This window comes from Dermacentor andersoni, chromosome 2 (genome assembly GCF_023375885.2).
Source record: "Dermacentor andersoni chromosome 2, qqDerAnde1_hic_scaffold, whole genome shotgun sequence".
In the NCBI taxonomy this organism is placed as follows: Eukaryota; Metazoa; Arthropoda; class Arachnida; order Ixodida; family Ixodidae; genus Dermacentor; species Dermacentor andersoni.
This window is the reverse complement of record NC_092815.1, coordinates 124,968,208-124,989,275: the sequence shown is the minus strand read 5'-3', so window position 1 is coordinate 124,989,275 and position 21,068 is coordinate 124,968,208. Positions and strand designations below refer to the sequence as shown.

At 45.9% G+C, this 21,068-nt stretch overlaps 1 protein-coding gene across 9 annotated transcripts in view; it reads right to left on the bottom strand.

Annotated features, from left to right (window-relative positions):
* The window catches only part of LOC126541179 (uncharacterized), a 283,735-nt gene that overhangs the window by 115,486 nt on the left and 147,181 nt on the right, over positions 1-21,068 (bottom strand). For all 9 annotated transcript variants that reach the window (XM_050187864.3, XM_072286532.1, XM_055076519.2 and 6 more), the window contains 5 exons: positions 13,872-13,991; positions 12,427-12,534; positions 10,448-10,516; positions 5,931-6,158; positions 430-576 (listed from right to left, as the gene is read on the bottom strand). In XM_050187864.3, coding sequence (XP_050043821.3) covers positions 430-576; positions 5,931-6,158; positions 10,448-10,516; positions 12,427-12,534; positions 13,872-13,991 — 672 coding nt within the window. The remainder of the gene's footprint in view (positions 1-429; positions 577-5,930; positions 6,159-10,447; positions 10,517-12,426; positions 12,535-13,871; positions 13,992-21,068) is intronic.

Genomic DNA, 21,068 nt, shown 5'->3' with positions numbered 1-21,068 from the left:
CATATGTGCGGAGAACTCGAGAGTACCATGTCATGTCGCTGAGAATCTGGTCACTAAAGGTGACTCGGACTCCGCTCTAGGTGTACGCACCGAAATCACGTCGATGTGACACGAACTGCGGCCGGTGGAAACAAAAGTATGGGCATTAGTTAGCCCTAAATTGATGCATTTCATTCCGTGAGCACTGTACATGCAATCGGGGATCCTGAAGGTGACCTTACAACTTTCAAACAGCACCTGTGGGTAATTTACCCTAAAACGTTTTTTGCAACAAGAGTGGAGTGCTGCAAAAAAATGTTTCTTCCACACATTCATGATTCGAAGCTTCCTGAAAATTGGGTAATGCTGTTCGGTGCCATTGCCAAGAAATTCTGTGGAGGGGGAGGGGATTTCTGCTTTACCCCTTGTGGACATTCATGCCTGGCTCACCTCGCCTTCCTCGGGACCTAGAGAAGCAGCAGCTGCCAGTCGGCTGAGCAGGTCAGTACGTATCTGCTGCAGCATGGCAATCTGCTGCTCCTGGGCCTCCACCTTCTGCTGGAGCTGCTCTAGTGCCTCGTTCCTTGTGTTCAGCATCTGAAAACATGAATGGGTGAGACACAGATACAAACTTGGAACCGAGCATCAAGAATCGATGGTGTTTTGATGGGGCAACCCATCACTTTGTCAAGTCATCACAGTAAGGAGACCCGCATAGTCACTACACAGTACTCTCATGGTCACCTGAGTCAATTAAAATTTCAGCATCTGAGAAAATGTGGTCCTTCCATGTAGCATTTTCATCGAAGAATGGTCTTGAGTGAAGAAATAATTGGGCCAGCAAACTTCTGTCGGAGAAGGGTGCGCTGTCACTGATTTCCAACAAATTACACACAAAGACTTCCCATTTGCACTGCAAGGCAGTGCCCGTACTGCCGGGTGCCTGAAATTAATAGTTTTGAAATTCAAAAGATACAAATTGAAATCCTGATGAGTGCCACAATGTTTTCAAATTCTTGTCCGTATGTGATGAAACACTGACATGTGTGCTTAAACGTTGGCTCTCATTAACCACAGATAGGCTATCAGTTGTCCACATTTATTATTAATTTCTTTTTGTTTCTAAATACCCCAAAGACCACTTAGTGAGGCTGCGAGGTGGGACAGTAAATACAAGTTCATTTATATATATATATATATATATATTGTGGGGATGCACGACTCTCGCGCGTCCCCTGATGTTTTTCCCGCATAGCGCATCCCCTGATATGCTGTTTTCCCGCACGGCTCGCGTGGCCTGGCGCCCGCGGCGGTCGGGTGGTACAAGCGCGGTGCGAGAGATGGCGCGACCGTCGCGGCGGGGTTACTCGGGCGCCGAGGGACAAGGTACTGGCTCTTGCCCGGCGGGTCGGCGCGCGGCGGAGGACGTCTCCCGCGAGCGCGCGGCGACCGATGCATCTGCGAGACCGCCTCGCGTGGCCGCCTTGGAACGCGCCACGATTCGCGTGACTATACACGCGAACGACCAGGCGTTGGGATCCAGCATGGAGCGAACATATTCGCTCGCGAGGACGCGGTGAGTCGGACTTCTAGATTTGTCGCGCGCCTATCGGCATGTTTTGGGGATATGAACTCGGCTAGCAGGCATGGATCTATGAAAGGTGCAATAAATGCCCTTGTGACTGTTTGCACTACTGTGTTGTCGTTCCTTTGTCCCAAGAGTACGGAGGAGAACCCCGTATCTCCCACATCTGGCGCCCAACGTGGGGCTCTTGGGGCATCGGACGATAGAGTTAAACAGTTTTGCTTCGTTCGACAGCTTTGTTTGAACCGAAGCGTAGGCCTAGCGTGGATTTTGATCGCTAGCGTCGGCGGCGTGCTTTCTTGAGAGAGGCGACGGTGGCGGTAGTGTGTTTGGACTTGTCAACATGCTAAGCCTTTTCGCAAGTGTTTTTTAATGACATTCGTCAGTACGAGAGCCACGTGGTCTGCATCCTGGGAGAGCGAGGCTGAGTGCCCGCGGAGCAGTGGCAAGCCTGAAGCGAGTGAGTACGGAAGCCTCGTGGGTGGTCCGAATTTCTTATGTAAATAGCTTCTTCTATCTCTTTGACTCGGATGAAGTCGCGGCTCTGGGAGCCGGGTGGCCGCGGGCCACGGGTGCCACGACGGGCTGACTGGTATTGCGGCCTGGCACCGGGCGCTCCGACACCGTCTGGGACGGTGGGCGCCGTCAACTCGGATGCTGTGTGCACCGAGCGGAGTAGGACCACCTCACAGAGCTAACGTCTCCTCGCGGCTGCCTGTTTTGCGCTCATTTTGAGTGTTGTTTTTGGATGCCGGTTGTTGTCAGGGTAGCGACGCTTTAGGCCTAAGGCTTTACGAAGCTGCCTGTCGCACGTGGAGGGACACAACCTGGTGGACCGTGGCGTTGAGGTGTTGCAAGTTGCTTCCCTCATTCTAGTTAGCCTCGCACGAATTGAAATTACTCGTTCGACTCAAGAAAGCGAGCTTCGTTCACGTGAACTTAGCATCTGAGTAGCTGCCCGATCTTTTGCTAGCCGAGTTGAACATCGTACCACGTGGGCGATGCGCATGCAGAATTCCTCTCCCTTGCACTACTTTAGTGTTTGCCGAGTGTTCCGAGTGTACGCAGCGTGATTGGAGTCACCCCTGGCTGGCTGTCACCTGCACATCGTCTGCGCGGCTGCCCCGGACTACGATCGAGTCACCCCGGGCGATGGTGATGCTGTGGCCAGTTCGGCGCAGCGACTTCGGCGGCCTCCTGCATCCAGCTCACAACCCTCGGCGGCGGACAAAGGAGCCAGCGGTCACCAACAGCTACGGCGGCTCTTGCCAGCAGGGCGCGTCGGCGCGAGCGACGCTTGCTCGTACCGACTACTGCGTCGTCGTCTCCGGAGTCCTGGCCTGGAATGATGCCGTCGAGTCTGCAAAGCTGCTGCTGTGACCGGCGGACGCCAGCGGTGTACCCCAAGGACAGTCGGCTCGCATGTTATGGACAGCGTGCGGACATTTCCTCAGCGCGGCCACTGTTGCATGTACTATCTTGTTCGCGAAGCACGGGTTAATGTTAGACCGTGTGACATGTTTCGCCGGAATAAGAAGTGATTTAAGGTTGGGGGGATGTGGGGATGCGCGACTCTCGCGCGTCCCCTGATGTTTTTCCCGCATAGCGCATCCCCTGATATGCTGTTTTCCCGCACGGCTCGCGTGGCCTGGCGCCCGCGGCGGTCGGGTGGTACAAGCGCGGTGCGAGAGATGGCGCGACCGTCGCGGCGGGGTTACTCGGGCGCCGAGGGACAAGGTACTGGCTCTTGCCCGGCGGGTCGGCGCGCGGCGGAGGACGTCTCCCGCGAGCGCGCGGCGACCGATGCATCTGCGAGACCGCCTCGCGTGGCCGCCTTGGAACGCGCCACGATTCGCGTGACTATACACGCGAACGACCAGGCGTTGGGATCCAGCATGGAGCGAACATATTCGCTCGCGAGGACGCGGTGAGTCGGACTTCTAGATTTGTCGCGCGCCTATCGGCATGTTTTGAGGATATGAACTCGGCTAGCAGGCATGGATCTATGAAAGGTGCAATAAATGCCCTTGTGACTGTTTGCACTACTGTGTTGTCGTTCCTTTGTCCCAAGAGTACGGAGGAGAACCCCGTATCTCCCACAATATATATATATATATATATATATATATATATATATGTATATGTATATATATATAACTAAAACAACACAGGTAAATCATGGGCTGGTTGTACTTGTAGTATGAGCATAAAAATGAAACTTTGTAGTAAGATTGTTGAACACAGGAAGTAATTTTCCAGTGATGTAAATAGCCAGTAAAATGACCTGGTCCTCAAGGAACTTTGGCTAAGTTCAATGGCTCACCCCTTAAGGGGGATATATGTGCATACATTTGTTGCTAATTCTAAAGATATACCGAAGAGCTTATTAGTAAGCCATCCGGGGACATATTCTCCGACAATCACTTTTGGAGATACGTAGTTTCATTTTCGTGAGATTGTGAGGCACTGCACACACGCATGCAAGGGGCGGGCAAGCGTGAGAAAGAAGCTCATTGGCTTTTTCTGAGCTGAGTGTTGTGAAATCTCACTAATGTTATCGCCCGAGAAAACTGCCCCTGGATGTGTTGTTAAGAACGACCAGCTGCAGTGCAAGTTTTGCCAACCAGTTGTGACCGTGGGCGTCATCTTTTCCTGGAGCGCCGCCGCAAACCTCTAGCCACGGCGTCACTACATCGCCATTGTGACTGAATGAGTTTGGCGGGCCAACTATTGTTACCGAGCCCACCAACGCGGACCTGATCTGCTACGGGTGGGGGAGTTGCCGTGGGAACATCGTCGGAGGCCCCTTCCCACGCGCCGACCAAGACGCAGGACAATGGCTACCCGGGCGCGCTGCAAGGGTCCGCTCCGAGTTCTACAAAATTCGTGTGATGTCGGTTTCGGACTGAGAACATGTGTGTGTGTGTGTGTAAACCGTCCCGCGGAGAGGCGGTGTGTTTACAATGACTGGACGAACGTTTCCGCCACCTTGGAATCGGGGAAGGACCGAGTGTTTATAAACGGCTGTTGTGCAGATGCTCGACACACTTTCTTAAGCAGTCATGTTAGAGTGACACTCTCTCTCAAGCAGTCATGTTAGACTGATATAAACACTGTAAATAAACCCATATTCCTCGTTCTTGATGAGAAGCAGTCCTTCCCTTCATCACCGTCCTTGGCGTGGATAAGTTGGACGACGGCATGGGCTAGCTACCTTCTAATTCATGCCCGACTCCAATCTTGACAACGGATCACGAGCGATGGGATTGAACCCCCAATCATAACAGTGTCAAAGCTACTTTCCTAGGCAAAGGAAAATCTTTTAGATATATAATACCGTTTAAAGAAACTGGCTGTTGTTTCCTTTTCACATTTGAACTGTTGACTTGCCACTGCAGGAGAACTTAAAGCTATGCAGTAGATTTCCAGTAATGCGATTTTTCGGCTAATTCGATCCTGACTGAAGGTTTCGGCCAGTGCCAATTCATTTCTATGGGCCTACACGTTTGTCATTTTGATCCTAAAATTTACATTCGCCAGATAATTTGAACATGACCAGGCTGAATGCACGTGCCTGATCCTTATCGTGACCCCAATAATGACCAATTTAGTAGCAGTGTCCATCTCAGCGGAGCTCCGCACACAGTGAATGCGTTGAAGACACGTTAATCTCCCATCAAAAACGCTTATTTTCAGCCTGCGCTAGGAAGATTTTCAAGCAAGAACAGTAGCTGACAATGCCTGAGAACAGCATTTACTTGATTCTAATGGGTGCATTTTGTTTAACAAGGAAATTGGGCTGAAAATTGCCTAAGTGGTGAAATCAAACACGAAACCAAAACCACCTTCACGGCCTTGGTATGCTTTACTGCATAACACGGTTGTATTGCAGCAAAGCTGAAGTTAGAAAATCGGCCTAGAAATTGGGTGCACAGAGACTTATACGTTGGTTACTAGCTTTAAGTCATTTCTACGTTAGTTTTCTACTTTGGACACTAGAAAACTGGCACATGGTTGATTGGGAGGCATGTTAAACAGGACCAAACACTGCCAAATGAATCAGCAGTGTGTTATGGTGTCTTTTCTGCAAATTGTTTAATTCGACCTGCTGGATAATTCAATTAATTTCGTGAGTCCCATCAGGGTTGACTGAACAGAAGTCGACTGTAGTTGAAAAAATAATAAGGAAGACATCAAGAAACAACTGAAACATAAGAAAGACAAATAAATTTCTGACCAGGCTATCATCATGATTCAGATACTTTTTACTACGACTGGAGTGTCTCAGGCTGCAACCTGGCAACTTTGTACAAATAATGACAACATTGTTAAAAAAGAGACATTGCTAACACTGACACATCCTCACCTGCTGGTGCTGTTGCCTCAGGCCACCGTCTCCACCTCGGGCCTCGAGCAGCTCCATGCACAGCTGGAGCTCACGCTTCAGCTGACTCACTTCCTGGGCGAGTGCGTGCTCCTGCTGGGAGGCCTCCCGCTGGGCCCGCTCCTGTTCCTGGCGGGTCTCTTCCAGCCGCTCTGTCAGCAGCCTGATCAGCTCGTCACGCTTGCTCAGCTGACGCTTCACGTCGCCCATCTACAAGGAGCACGAGACCAACGAGATGCCGAGACCAATAAATAAGACCAACTAGCAACTACAACCTTCACTCAACGTTTTATCATGGTCATGACACTCTGTGCCTAGATCAGGGAGAAGGGGGGAGCCACCATTACCACTCGCCAGAAATGATGCAAGACCTATAACATTGGGAACCAGTGTGACATATAGACCGTTTCATCGGGCGAGGAGGAAAGGGCGCGCAGAGAGCCTTTCCTCCTCTTTGGCTTGGGCGATCCGGCGCGGCGCTGCTTGAAAGTATTGCTGTCGCGTGCTGCGGAACGATTTCGAGGTGTTTTAGATCTTACTTTGTGAAATTTACGCGATGTTTGTTGATATAAGGTCGTCAGGGAAGCCTTTCGGTGCATTGGTAACTACTGTAGGCAGAAATATGTCTTGGGGGCGCAAAAATGTGACACGCATAATCAGCCGCGGTGTACGAGCATTATCAGTCGCGGTGCGTGTATGTGTTGTTTACTATTTTGCTTATATCGATTTTAATTCAACAAAGCAAACCGGCGTCTCTGCATTACCAACATGAAATGGTAGATCAGCTCACTGTCTGATCGATTGGCGTAGGCAGTAAAACATAAAACATAAGAGCACATGCTCGTGCACGGCCAACCTAAGGCAACCACGAAACATCTGAGCGGCAGGCGCTATCAAATATTTGTGATACACTGGCATCGTTCTCACGCATTTCAAGTCTAGTATGCTTGAAATTACCATATGTCTACGCTAGCCTTGCTGCATGAGGCCCATGGCGCTTCTCAACACAGCGACCACCGCGGTTGGTGAGCCAGCACGATACACATAGAAGCTGTGTGCTTTGGCATTGCCTTTTTGGCCTGTATACAACCATAATATATGAGACGGTTCGCATAAAAAGAATGCGATGGCTATTTTTGAGCGCAAAATTTCCGTAATACGTGTGAGGGCGTTGTAGAGAACTGAACGAACACAACCGAAAAAAAAAAATTCGGTTATCATCCTCTTTCTCTAAAAAGCACGAGAAAACGGGCTAACGCCGCACAACGTTTGTAAATATATACCCGCTGATGCCGTATGCTTGGACCATGCGCTATATAGAACAGAGATATCTGTAATCCAGCACCTACTACTGCTTAGGACGCTCGCGCAGTTTGTAAACGGTCGCTTTGTTGGACAAGCTTAATTCAGACTGTAAGGTATGCTGCTATTACTAGCCAAAACTATTTTATTCATGGGTGGAAACCTCACCCATCCAACCAAGTAGTCACGCAATGTAACCTGCAGTGAATAGTTTGAACGCTTGTCAAACAGCACAGCTCCTTTCGTAGCAGAACAGTACCCATGCTGTTACGATCGTCGCATATGTTTTAAGGCTCCTAAACCGCAGCTTAGAAATAGAGGATAATACTGCAATAAGGTCACATTAGTGATTGGAACATTTAGAAATACACAATTGATCTCCGAGGCTGATTGTAGGCTCAAATATGCGAGCACACATCGCGCTGCGTGTTCTGTACACCTCAACGCCAGCAGAAATTCCGGCCATGACGCCTTAAACCACTCCAGCACGTCTCACAGAACCGTTTACCACGTAGAAGACACACGTCATACTAAACAGACCGCACGACCGCGAAAACAAACGCCAGAACCTACCGCCAAGCGTATACCTGCCATGCAAAAGACCGCTTTCACCCAAGCCAGTATGGCGCTGCTCATAGGCGGCGCCACTGGGTTCACAAAATGGCGGCGCCTACGAAAAAACGGTCTATTGGCATGACCTCTGAGGTTTGGCAGCAGACACGGCCTTTGATGATCTCTGAGGACATAGTTGGGGATTCCCAACACATACGCTTAGAGATGCCCACATTGCCTGCTTAGGCACTCCAAAGGCTATTAATTAAAAAAAGACTTAGATGATTATCAGACCTGTAACTGCCAAGACTGCTTTACCAAAGAATACTATGATTTACAAGCAATTTAGCCGAAGTCAAATTTTATTGCAGCTGGCCTTTAAGTATTCTTCAGCAGCCTTGAAGTACTAGTACTTTAGCAAACTAACTGCTGCTTATCAACCTATCATCAGCTTAGAATTGCATAAAATGCATCAAGTTACAATGCAGTTCTCAGAAAGGAAACAAACAGGTGTATAGGTCGGGGTGTGTACCAACTTCTTCCTAGCTGTTGAGAAGTCCAGGTACAACTTTGGGAATTCGATAATCAGTTTGACATCAATTCTGACTTTCCTTTTCCTTTTTCGGCTACAAAATTGTTCTATTGCACTTTAATTCAAACTCGGTGCTCAGATGCTTTCAGTTTTTACACATTTCTCTGTCTTCAGACCTCAATCTACCAAAATTACCATATGCCTTAAGCATTTAGATTGTTCCAAGCATGCACCTTATGGTTATATTAACCAGTTTATTCTGCAACATGATGTGTGAGTTACTGGTTTTATTGTTCTCATGTTTACTGCCTTGTGCTCAAAGCGATTTGAAAAATGCTCATCAGGACTGAAATGTGTACTTTGCCACGACATCCTACCCTTGAAGAACGTTTGGCTGTGGCTCCTGTAATATATGTTGCATAACACTAGGACTTCTGTTTAACATTGTACATCACTAACACTCACTCATGAGCTCCAAGAGGCAGGTGACAATAAGTGAAGGAAGGAAAGATAAAGGAGGACAGTGCCAACAAATACCCCCCCCTCTTGCTCAATTGACAAGATAGACATTAAAGAAAAAAGGACTCATTGTTTATTGTATGCAGACTACTTTAAATTACTACCCCACTTCCCCAGTGACGCGAACAAAGGGCCCTTTGACAGCTCACAGGCAATCTTACAGTGTGGATTGAGCACCACACAACGGAGACTAACATAAGTGTCCATTTAGTGAGCTTAATTACTTAATGCCACAATTATGCAAAATGGCAGAACTTTAGCAAGTCCTAAAGATTTTATGGGCGCCCTGAAGGCCACCAACAAGGGGCACCACAAGGAGAACCGAGCACACCTAAATGTGTCAATGCAATTACACAATCTCCTCAACAGGAGGGAATTCACGTCATAAATGTGTCTGCTCATTTCGTCATACCACTGTGCTTGCTTCCTGGCCATTCCTGCAGTTATAAAAATGGGCTACTGGAGCTCACGCACCATGGAGAGTTATTTTTTGCTAGCCATGATTTTGACAGAGTTGTTATAAGGCCAGGATGGATGCACATACACATGCTTCTTTTGGCATCAATGGGAAATGGACTTCTGCAATATGCAGACATGACATGCACACCTCCAAATTCAGGCAGCTATATATATCCAGTGTTCCTTTAAAACAGTCAGAGTCAATGCTTTACCAAACGGTGACATGTTGCATGCTCTGAACGTCACCAAAACTGAAGTGGCGACAACTATTTTTTCTTTCTCTCTCTCTCTCTCTCTTTGAAACATTATGTTCTGCTAACTGCTAAAGGACTCATCTGCATAAACTAGCAGAAATAGGGGCTTTCTCAGCGGAAAGCATGCAAGCACTATGCACATAATGGTCAAAACTAATTATGACCAAGCCAAAACACTGAATAAATGCTGCTGTTATAACTGATAGTAGCCATGCCTCGCAGGTAAAAGCCATGATAAAAAGTGGCCACACGTGACAATATTCATGTTCTTACAATAAAATGTCACTAAGTGTTAATTTTACATACAGCAATATTTGCTATAGGCTTTTCTCTGTCACATAATGACATACTGTGAAGCCAAATAACCGACAACAACCACTGGCTGGAAAAAAGAGATTTTGCACAGCCCCAGGAGTCGATTCTGAATCATCTGCAGAACAGCTGCGTGCTAGCCGAGCATGCTACCAGGTAGCTACTACATATTTGCATATTGCAACTTACACCAAAACGTCAGAAAACTGAATGACAGTGACGGCTAGAAGATCTTAAAAGCTGCAAGAATATACACAGATGTTTCTTTTCAAGTTATACACTAGCAATTATTGTTACTACTTGAATTTTAATTTCAACTAGCCTAGACGTAGAGTCAAGAGTTGAATAGCATGTACTAATACTCATGCCACATGGGAAAATTATGAGTTCGTTAAAAATAAATCTTTCCTTCACAAATTTTCAAAACCAAGAACAAAAGTGCAGTAATACAAACATTTTATGTAAATCTTCTGGGAATAATTAGGGACGAAGAATTGGCTTGTCAAAAAAGAAGGAGGACAAGACGGCCATTCTTGTCTTGACAAATGAAACAAGACATAGTAGCTCACCTTCCTCTTGTACCTGCTGAGTGCTTCATTGAAAGACATGTCTCCATGTGCAGGTGAATGTTCAGATTCCTAAAGAAAGAAAATATATGTATATATATGTATTCAATGCCTGAAGGACCTGCAAGGCATAGTATACTACTCCAAGGTAGAAGTTTTAAAAAATCTGCGATGTTGTACAATGTTAAAAATTTTTTAATGTTTAGGATGTGCCCCTTTTAACAATGTGTTTTTGCAAAAGCTCTGTCTTGCTATCCATACATGCAATATTTTTCACACAGACAGCACCATTTAATAATCAACAAGGCTAAGCAGGCACAGCAGTAAAGCAATATCTCCCGCCCCCCTTTCTTTCTCTTTTTTCCCCCCCAGAGCAGCTGAAGAGCTTGTTGCATTCACAGCAATCCCTATTATGGGCTCTTCCATGGCTCAAATTCGTGTATCTTACTGAACGTACTTGATATGAGCCGCAGGCTGGAAAAATAAAAGTAACCTGCCTTAGAATTCTATGAAAAATTCTGTATGTATGGGTCGGGCACGCCAAATACTGCTAACCATGTCACTGGGGTACTGGCAGCTTTGCCTTGTCATATCTATCGCCTTATACACCTGAAAGTAGACTGAAAATACAAACTTCTTCTGCATTGCAGATTTCTACCCAATTCACTGCATTTCACACTGTCAATTAATATGCTCTCAGCTTACCATCTGCTTCCGTGCCTCCTGGTTAGCTCAGTTGGTAGAGCAACTGTTCCCCATTCCGAAAAGACACGGTTACTGCAAAGCTCTACCAGTGGACCAGGACGAGAGGTTTCTTCAATTTCAAAGATTTTTCTTTCGGAGGAACTCGCATGGGTTTTCTTTGTAGTTCTGCGTGACTTTTATGCGGATATCAACTTTCCCTTTACAATCACTGGAGTATTTCAAGAACATTTCTGCATTGAATGCATTCCCCGATTTCATGCAATTTGTAATTGGCTATGTTCAAACACCCAACAGTCTACTTCATCAACTAATAGACCAGGTACTAATGTGCCACAGACGCTAGCCGAACACCTTTTCTTTTTTTTTACATTTTAATGAATGAATGAATTAATTAATTATCTTTTTGCTCCAGCTTATCACTATAGTTTATATTTCTCTCTCAAAAGGTTTACAAGACACTTTGTTTATCAAATAAGATGCTCAACAATCGTCATGGCTCAGCTGACACTATCTTATGTCCCAGGTGGCTCACTGTATTGTGCACATTCATACTCTACTGCAAGTAAAAAAAGATGCAATTACAAGTGCATCTAGGAAACACAATGTGCTCAAAGAATGGAAAAACGTTATGAAAAAGAAATGCACATGTCATAAACATTGCACCCATAAGAGAAACCTAAGGGGGCTTAAAAAAAGAAAGCTAATGTTTTTATTAGCGAGTTCTAGCTTCTTTGCAAATGTATTACCATTTATGAATTACTGGGTCACCGGAGCCTTGAACGGCAGTAACAGCGTGGTAAGTGACATGTTGTGACACTTTGCCCAACCACAACACGATAGAAATGTTGTTATGTGGGTATTCTCATTGAAGAAGGAGAAGAAAAAATAATAATAATAACTGCGTGTTAATGGTTCCAGGACTGTTGACTCTTTGCATCACCAGCTAAATAGAATATGGTTGGTGCCTGCAATAATAGCTCTGTGTCCTCTCTGGTTAAACTCTGTGCCACAATACGATGTCACCCAATGTGGCAGCTCGCAAAGGTGTCTCCAGTAATCCGATAATCCATAAATTGCAAGATGTTTACGAGTAGGCTAAATCCCTTTTTTAGCCATGCACAGAATAGTGCTATCATAGCCCTGCTTCCTCAGTAATTATAACTCTACCTGTTGGAGAACACGTTTCCTTGACAAAAACATGAAACATTTTTTTGTTTACCAATCTAGAGAGCATACAGAATGCTCATTTCCCATCGCAAGTCAACATTTTTACTAACCTTCTTAATTATCTCGGGAGATGCACAAGTCTCTACGCTTGAAAAGCTGATGTTGAAGCTCGAATCAAGGCCATTGTTGATCTTTGCATTCAATGCTCCTGAGGATGTCTGTTGGAGAGGAGAAAAATAAAGTATGTTGTTATACACTTTGTGGGGGGTGGGGGGTGGGAGGGGTGCAGTACAATGTTAAGTAAACAACTATTACTAAGTATAAGACCTTAATCATAAATGGCATGATGTAGCTAGTGACAAAAATAATGATTATCTCAAATAAAAGGCTTATTGATTCCTGAGACTGTAATGAAAAAATAAGGCAGTATCAGCACGGTCCATTGAAGCTGCACTGCAATATTAGAAAGATAAGACTCATCTGCACTTACTCCCCATTGGTAATTTAGGGCAGAGCCTCACCTCAATGTACTTACTCGGGTATCTTGTATATCCAGCACAATTGTATAGGCAATCAAATCCTTGTTTGGATGCAGTTATTTTATTGCTATATTGACTTCTCCTTGAGCTTTGTCTGAAGCACCTGGTGATTACACTTCATTCTTATTAGACACTTCAATTCCCAACATATAATTTATATCCAACATTTCTGTTACATGCACACATCTACTTCGCGCTCATGCCTCAAGAATTCATTGTCTATTACCTAAGTTTGCACCTGCGATAGAACATCACAAAGAAATGCTGCAAACAAATGAATGATGGCTGCATGGTTGGCATGATTAAAACAAGCACACATCGAATGCCATGTCAGTGATTTAAATCCTGCTGTTGGACAAATAACAAGAAAACTTTTGCACTTACTTAATAATGAAAAGGGTCATGCTCTCCATTGTTCAACGTTGAAATCAGCCAGTGATACAAGCCGTATATAAAAAATGCTGTCCTACATGCAAACCACGAGAGTAGAATCCAAATGATATAACTCCAGCTTGCTGCACATGGATTTAAATATGTAACAGAATGACATTTCCGTCCGACAATAAACTACATATAAAACACTATTTCAATGAAGCACTTAGAAGAGCAGTTCCTGCAACTGTTCTGCGCATTTCACAGACTTGTGTTCATGGCATCGATTCGTAAAAGAGTCATTTTCGAAATCAACCCGATTGGCTTTGAAGTCAGTGGCATAAGGAATGAGGGGCATATGGGTGGGCCCAGCTGGACTCCCAGGTTTTGTAACAATTTCCTCACAGTATTTCTAGCCAGATGGTACAATGATTGAAATAACCACAGCTCTTTCTTCCTCCATGTGTCTCATCACTAATCATCACCTCATTCGCCAAACATTTCTACATGTCTGCCTCAACTATTATTTACTAATCTAGTGCGCTGTTCATGCTTTCAATGCATCAAACAACACCTTTGGATGTTAATGTAGGCTTCAGTGAGCATTTATACAAAATGCTTTCAAAGGCCAGTGCTCCACAAACCTTTCTGGAAACGCTCCCTGGGGATGGTGCAGAGGCCATGCTAGAACGACTGGTGTCTGAAGACAGGTGGCTGCCGACGCTTGAACTTTCGCTTGATGGAAGAGGAACAGAGGATGGGCTCTGAGGATGAAAAAAAAAACAGAAAGCAAGGCTTGTTAGTCAATTTCATTGAAACAACTAGCTCTGAAAAGCTTCCTATGATGACTGGAAATCTTGTGAGTGTCACTAAATTTAAGCAAAAATACCAGAGCTGGCTTTCTTGCCAACACTGCCAACTGCTACAACCTTATTAAAACTTCTTTCTAGGTGAGTCGGTGCATACTTGATTTGACAAATATAACAGCGCTAACACATGCAACCACTCGCTCAATGCAACCACCAGAGCTCAACTGGTTAGGGCATCGCATGCGTAATGCGAAGACGTTAGATCGTTCACCACCTGCAGCAAGTTGTTTTTTCATACACTTTCATTGTCATTATTTATAATTTCTTTGATTCAATTATTAATTACAAGTAATATCCCCTATGTTTTCCTTGGTGTCTTTGTTTGTTGGCTTCTCACGATATGATTAAGAAAAATCAAGCCCCTCGGTTAACCCCATTTCTTCTTGCTCTTACATGACGAGGGTGTCGAATCTGGCAACATTGATGCCTTCAGGTAGCGTGTGTAGGTTTATTGACCAGCTGCCTTCACCCAGAAAGATCACATACTCGTGACACCTGCGGCAAAAAGGATGTTCCACCTCCATTGCCAAGGATTGTGAGTGGTGGCGCTGGCTAACACTTCCAAGGTTAGTTCTGGTAGTAACACATAAATACCCAAAGAAAGTGGATGGGGAAACCACACCATGGTAGCTCAATTGGTTAGAGCATCATACGCGTAATGCGAAGACGTGGGATCGTTCCCCACCTGCAAGTAGTTTTTTCATCCACTTTCATTGACATTACTTTATAATTTTGTGAATTCAATGATTAATTACAAGTAATTTCCTCTATGTCTTCCTTGGTGCCTATGTTTGTTGGCGTCTCATGAAAGAAACAAGGATGAGACACAAGCGCTTGCGTCTCGCCCTTGTTCCTTTGTGGATGCATGTGTTAGTGCTGTTATATCTGTCAAATCAACTACAACCTGCAGAGAAGGATATAAGGGAAACATGATAACAAAACGTTGATAACATAAACAAAAACGAGCTGCAGTTTCACCCATAATGCAAAGCAGTGATACAACAGGTGGTGCAATAATATGTGCAGTAGGGCTTGCACATTTCAGTAAGGTATCAGGAAGAGAAAACATTTTTGGATGTGCGTCACAATCTTCTCACAAGAAGAAGAAAGCGTTATTCAGTGATAACTCACATAATTTCATTAGATTTTTGAACACTCCCATATGCAGGGTACGTGCCATGTTTAGAGGAAAACCAACCAACCAACGAACTCTGGTCTGAGTCATCTTCAATTGTGGGAGTGCCATTCTCTGGTTGCGGAAAACAGGAGAGATGTGGTTTTTTCTTTCTCCTCTCAACCAACCTGCTTTGTGCTTCTGACCATTGCCTTCATTTAAATAAATTATTTCACCTTGGTGCTAGTTTATGAATAAGCTTTCAGCGTACAGAGCTGGCCAATTATAGCACATCACAGAAGCTGGTCGCTCAATTGCATTCTCCAGGCACATTATCCATCTCTACTATAGCATAGGCGAAGTAAATGAGTAGTAAAACCTTCGGCTGCCTGTATATTGCCGTTTACTCCCGACTTATATTTTCTTTTTTTTTTATTAATAAACTTCGTGCAAAGTGATTTGGGATTGCTGCAAATGATGTTGGTGTTCATTTAAAAAAGAAAGAAGAAAAAGATAAAAAGAAACTGTTATCACTGTAGAAATGATGCTCACAATTAATACCCTATAAAGCCATACAAGATTACAGACATAGCATTAGCATGTGGTGCTCAGTTTAAACAATGTCCCAATGCTCAACTGTTTGGCTTTGAGGAGAGGTTTTGAGAGCAACACATATCAGCAGTTATTTTAAGGCTCTTGCGATCATTTGGAACAATCCATAAAAAAAAAAAAAAACTATAAAACAACACAGCACTTTTGCAACTCTAATGTATGCATGGAAGAGGCTCCTGCAGCTCGTGCCTATTTTCTCATCAACATAAACATTTGCTAGTTTTGTCCCAGTGGCTGAATGCTGTCTCCCATGCTGGCTTTGCCTTGTCGAACCAGAAACTCTCTGTTACTATGAGGAAAACGAAGAAGGAAAATAACCATGACTGCTAGCTTCCTTCACTGTTTCCTCAAGTTGGCAATACTATACACGGCTTGGTGTCTTGCTCATTCTTATTTTAGGACTCTGACTGTCGATTACACAAGAATAACCGCAACATAAAAATGCTGGTTTCCTTGTGAAAGAGATCAGCACAGTAATACTTGCTTTCTTCACACTGCTGTACAATATTGCTGGCATAGCCAGAGAGGGTCGGGGTCACACAGAGCATGTGCACCCCCCCCCTCCCACCTCCAAAGAGGAGGAGCAAAGAATAGAGAGAAGGCAGGGATGTTAACTAGAAGTGCACATGGTGGGCTACCCTACACTGGGGGACAGAAAAGGGTGGAATAGAAAGATGAGATAGAGAGGGCCTTACCAAATCAAAGGTGTTCATACAGGCGAGTCGCCCTCAAGAAAGACAGAAGTGCCTTCTCAGTCCCAACCCCTGAAATTTTTGTGTTAGTATGCAGTCTGCCCACCCCTCCCTCCACACTCACACCCTCCCTGTCCACGGCGAAGTGTGTGCCAAAGCTTCGTCTTATAAATGCTTTATTTCCTTTGACTATAAGCCCACACTCAGGATTTGGTAACCGAGAGAGTTGGAAAAAATGGGACACATTACAGATTTGAGAACTTTTGTAGTGTTCCTATGACATACATAGTGAAACATACATACATACATCCCTTTAGTGAAAGTTCTGCTGCTAAGGCTGTCCAGAAGGAGAGAGAGAGGCAGAAAAAATATTGAGATACCGAATGCCTTGCTGCATGCTAGCTTACAGAAAGAGGAAGTAGGTGCTAACTTGCCCTTTGCCTTCAGATGTTCTCCATTAGCACATTTAACGGGAGTGAGTCCTCACTTTTCCGTCCCCTTAACACACTGTATTTTGTTTAATGTTTGGGCAAGTTTTAAACATCATCCGTGGCATAGAGCACAAATCTACTCATTGAGCTGGATTACTCAAAAAGGCAGACATTACTGGCACAAGAATCAAAATCCATAATTGACCAGTGAACTAAATTTCAGAAATCAACTCTTAATTAATTTAGCGCACATATTGCAATTTACAAATTGTAGCCAGTGATATTACAAGGCAACCCACCGTGGTCGCTCAGTGGCTATGGTGTTGGGCTGCTGAGCACGAAGTAGCGGGATCGAATCCCAGCCACGGCGGCCGCATTTCGATAGGGGCGAAATGCGAAAACACCTATGTGCTTAGATTTAGGGGCACATTAAAGAGCCCCAGGCGGTCGAAATTTCCAGTCCTCCACTACGGCGTGCCTCATAATAAGAAAGTGGATTTGGCACGTTAAAACCCCATAATTTGATATTACAAGGCACATCAACTAGGAACGAATTTTGAAACTAGCACCAGTTATTAATAAGCGCTGTCAAACTTGCACCACAAATGCACTGTTTTTCCACTTACTTTTTTAACAAAATGCCTTTTTATGCACTGCAAGTAAAAAATAACTGGAACATCAGTGCATTTTGTTGCATACTTCGGGAACAAATATCACGAAACTGGCGTAATCTTCACAATTTCTTTCGAGTGGATACGGCTAGCAAGCTCATCGGCTACAATTAATAAACATCAAAATGTGCTGTGAAGTAATTAGTTCTGAAGTTAATTGCTAATATTTTGTAATTAATCGATTATCAATTTTAATTTCTCATGCAAATAATGTAAGCCTTTTAAAGCAATCAAGCTCAAGAAGTAGAATTGTACATGCCACGGTTAATTAAAAAAAAATACTGTTAACGATAAGGAAGAAGAAGAAGAAGAAGAAGAAGAAAGAAAAGCCTACCCACTAAACTGTGGATGGGTCATTTAGACCCATCCACAGACCCATCCATAGCCCGTACAGCGGTTCCCCCCCCCCACACAAGACGTTCGGAGCCCTCCACACGCGGCACTCGAACGTGAAAGACTGCGCCGGTGCGCCCGAGCGGAGCATGAAGGAAAACAAAATAGGAGAGGCCCTGACGTCACGTTCTTGAAGCCGGAAGTGCAGCCATGTTGGTGCGCCATCTACCTTTGCGCCTCCAATCAGCTCGCCGGAGAGGATAGGCACGAGCTTCGAACTTGCTTGCACTGCTACGAGCCGCCGGAAGTGTGCGCTGTGACTTCTGTAACATTTTTAGCGAAGCAGGCGCGATCCTGTGTTTTTTCCGCGGCACGCTGAAGACGACGACGAAGACCCGCACCGTGATTGCTTGAGTGTTTCTGTTGCTGGCTGACACTCGCACTCACCGACCTCGAAACGTAACTTTCAAGCTTATACACCACACTCCACAGTCGGCTTGTCTCGCGAACAGAATGTGCTGCGAAAATGACACGGGCAGGAAAGAAATCTCACTTTTCCGAGGCCCAGAACAGCAGCGAGAGTTTCAGGAGCGCGGTTGCTACGGTAACGCCGACGTTTGAGGTACCCAGTCCCAGTGCTCCTTCGCGAAAAAACAGCAGGTGATTTCCGCCACACTTTCTAACACGTCCGTACTGGCCGGGGCCCATCCTACGTTTTCCTTCTTCCCATGGCGTCATCCACTGCTCTAATATCCGCTCACAGCGCGCGACACCATCTCTCGACGAGAGCCAGAACGCGCGCGCGAGAAAAATCGCTCAGCGATGCCTGAATGAAACTAACCGGCATCGCGTGTCGTTCAGTAAACTCGCATGTCGTTGAGTAAACTGACCGTGACACAAATGAAGGAGCAGTTTTCGAGTGATATGACAAGAAAGGTATAGAAGATATGGCACCGAGAAATCATATGCGGTTGCTAAACGAGTCACCGCCGTCATCCGCGTGACTTTCGGGTAAACCCTGCACACGAATGGGGGCAACAAACCCGCCGGGGACAGCTCAGTGGCCGTGGCGTCGCGCTGCTACTGATGGCGCGACTTCGATCGCAGCCGCATTGAAAGCCGAAAAAAAAAAAAAAAAACGCTCGTGTGGCGTGCACTAGGCAAACATCAAGGAACCCCAGGTGGGCAAATTATTCCACAGTCCCCCACAACGACGCGCCTTACCATGATCATGGTTTTGGCGCAGCCCCAGAATTCAATATTAATGGAGGCGTCTTGGCTTGGACCAGTTGGTGCTTGCTGAGAATGGTCGTTATGCACCGGCCCTGCCGGGAAATAGCTTTCAACGGGAGCAGCGGGAGACGGCTCGCCAGCAAGGACCCAGAAGCGCAACTAGCACTTCTCGGCCAAGTCAGGCGGGCAGCGGAAGCCAGTGGAGCCCTAGACTGAGAGTAACCCCCACCTCCTCCCTCTACACCCCCTTCACTTCAATACTTAGCGCGAGAATGATGAAACACGGGGCCACCTGAATGACACGAACACAGAGTAAACATACACTTCCAACAGCAAGACGCAGGGCGATGAAGTGGTAAGCTAGGGTCACGCGCGTGTCGACTGTCCGATTGATAAGAACTAGAGAGAGTTTTAGAATAACGGGCCCCAATATTTTGGGGCCCCAAAGAGCTTCGCGGGTGTTAGCGTTGGGGCACGCAGGAGTGAAGAGTTTAAGAATAGGGTCTTGCGTTTGCGGATAGCGTCTTGCGCTGACAGCGCCACTACGGCGTCAAAGAAAAACTATTAGAAAAAATTAAATAAAATATACCGTTTTATGACATGAATAGTAATTTTGACTTGCGTGTATTCGCGTTTAATTACAATTTAGAGGTTATTCTTCAAACAGCAAACAATTAGTAGCGCTTAGTTTTGAGCAACAAAACCAACTTTACGTGCCTTCACCAGCCAAGCTTAGCTGTGTTAGGCCTGATGGTTACGTGATGGTTACGAAGCGCGTGTATAAGGCAGCAGATGCTGCTGCAATAAAACCGCACGATGGAAACAGCGCATCGACTTTGCGTGTTCGTGTTATTCGCGTGCCTCCGCGTCTCCGCTTTTCGTCAAGCGTCGCGAGCTGCAGTTCATGCGCAAAGATGCGGCGGAGCCGTATCTCACGCCACATCCATCTATGGGACGTCACGGTTCACTGGGCCGCTTGACTCGGCGTCACGTCACTTTACGATTTTCCGCCACCATTTCGACACGAGTGCGCGCGCACTCCGTCCGCGCGCGCGCCCGAAAAAAGAGAGATGGAGGAAAAAGAGACGGACAGGGATGGAGCCCGCGTCAGCGCAAGGCAAGATGCCACGCGCCTGACGCAAACGTCCCCCTTTTTTTCGACAGATTCCGCAAAAACGGGCCAATTCATCGACATCGCCGCTCGGGTGAAGGAAACACGCATCCGTCACGCGTACGCTGCATGCAACCGAGGGAAGAGGCATCGGTATACCGAAAACGAGACGCCGTCGCGAGTATGCCGCATTTTACGGGCTCCACCACTGGGAAGCTGCGCGGCGAGCGCACGACACGTGGTCCCCGCTCGTTCTCCAGCGCGCCCCATAAATTCTGAGAGCCCGCAACGGGAGGCACTGTCACTTATATTCCTTTGAGTGTGAAGCAACTCGGACGTGAGATGCAGCCCTCGGAAGAAGAACGCCGCCTTAGCCAACTTGTCTCGGAGGTGCCTCTACACACGAGGGCGCATTTACTATCCCTTCCCAATAAACCTTTCCTGCAACTTTTGCACTACGCATAGAGTAGAGTGGCCACTACTTTTAAACAGAGCTTGTCAGACAAACGCAACTTCGATTAATGAGCCAGGCAGCAATGATTCTCAAACATCTATAGGACACGATGGTTGGATGGATGGATGTTATGAGCGTCCCCTTTGGAACGGGGCGGTGGGTTGCGCCACCAAGCTCTTGCTACTATGCTGCCTGATATCCTACCTAGGTTAACCAATGAAAAAAGAAAAGAAAAAAAAAAACACTATGAACTAACACGTCCAAATTTTCTGATCCCCTATTGCGAACTGTGTTTTTGTACGTCTCCGTCTTTTGTCGTTT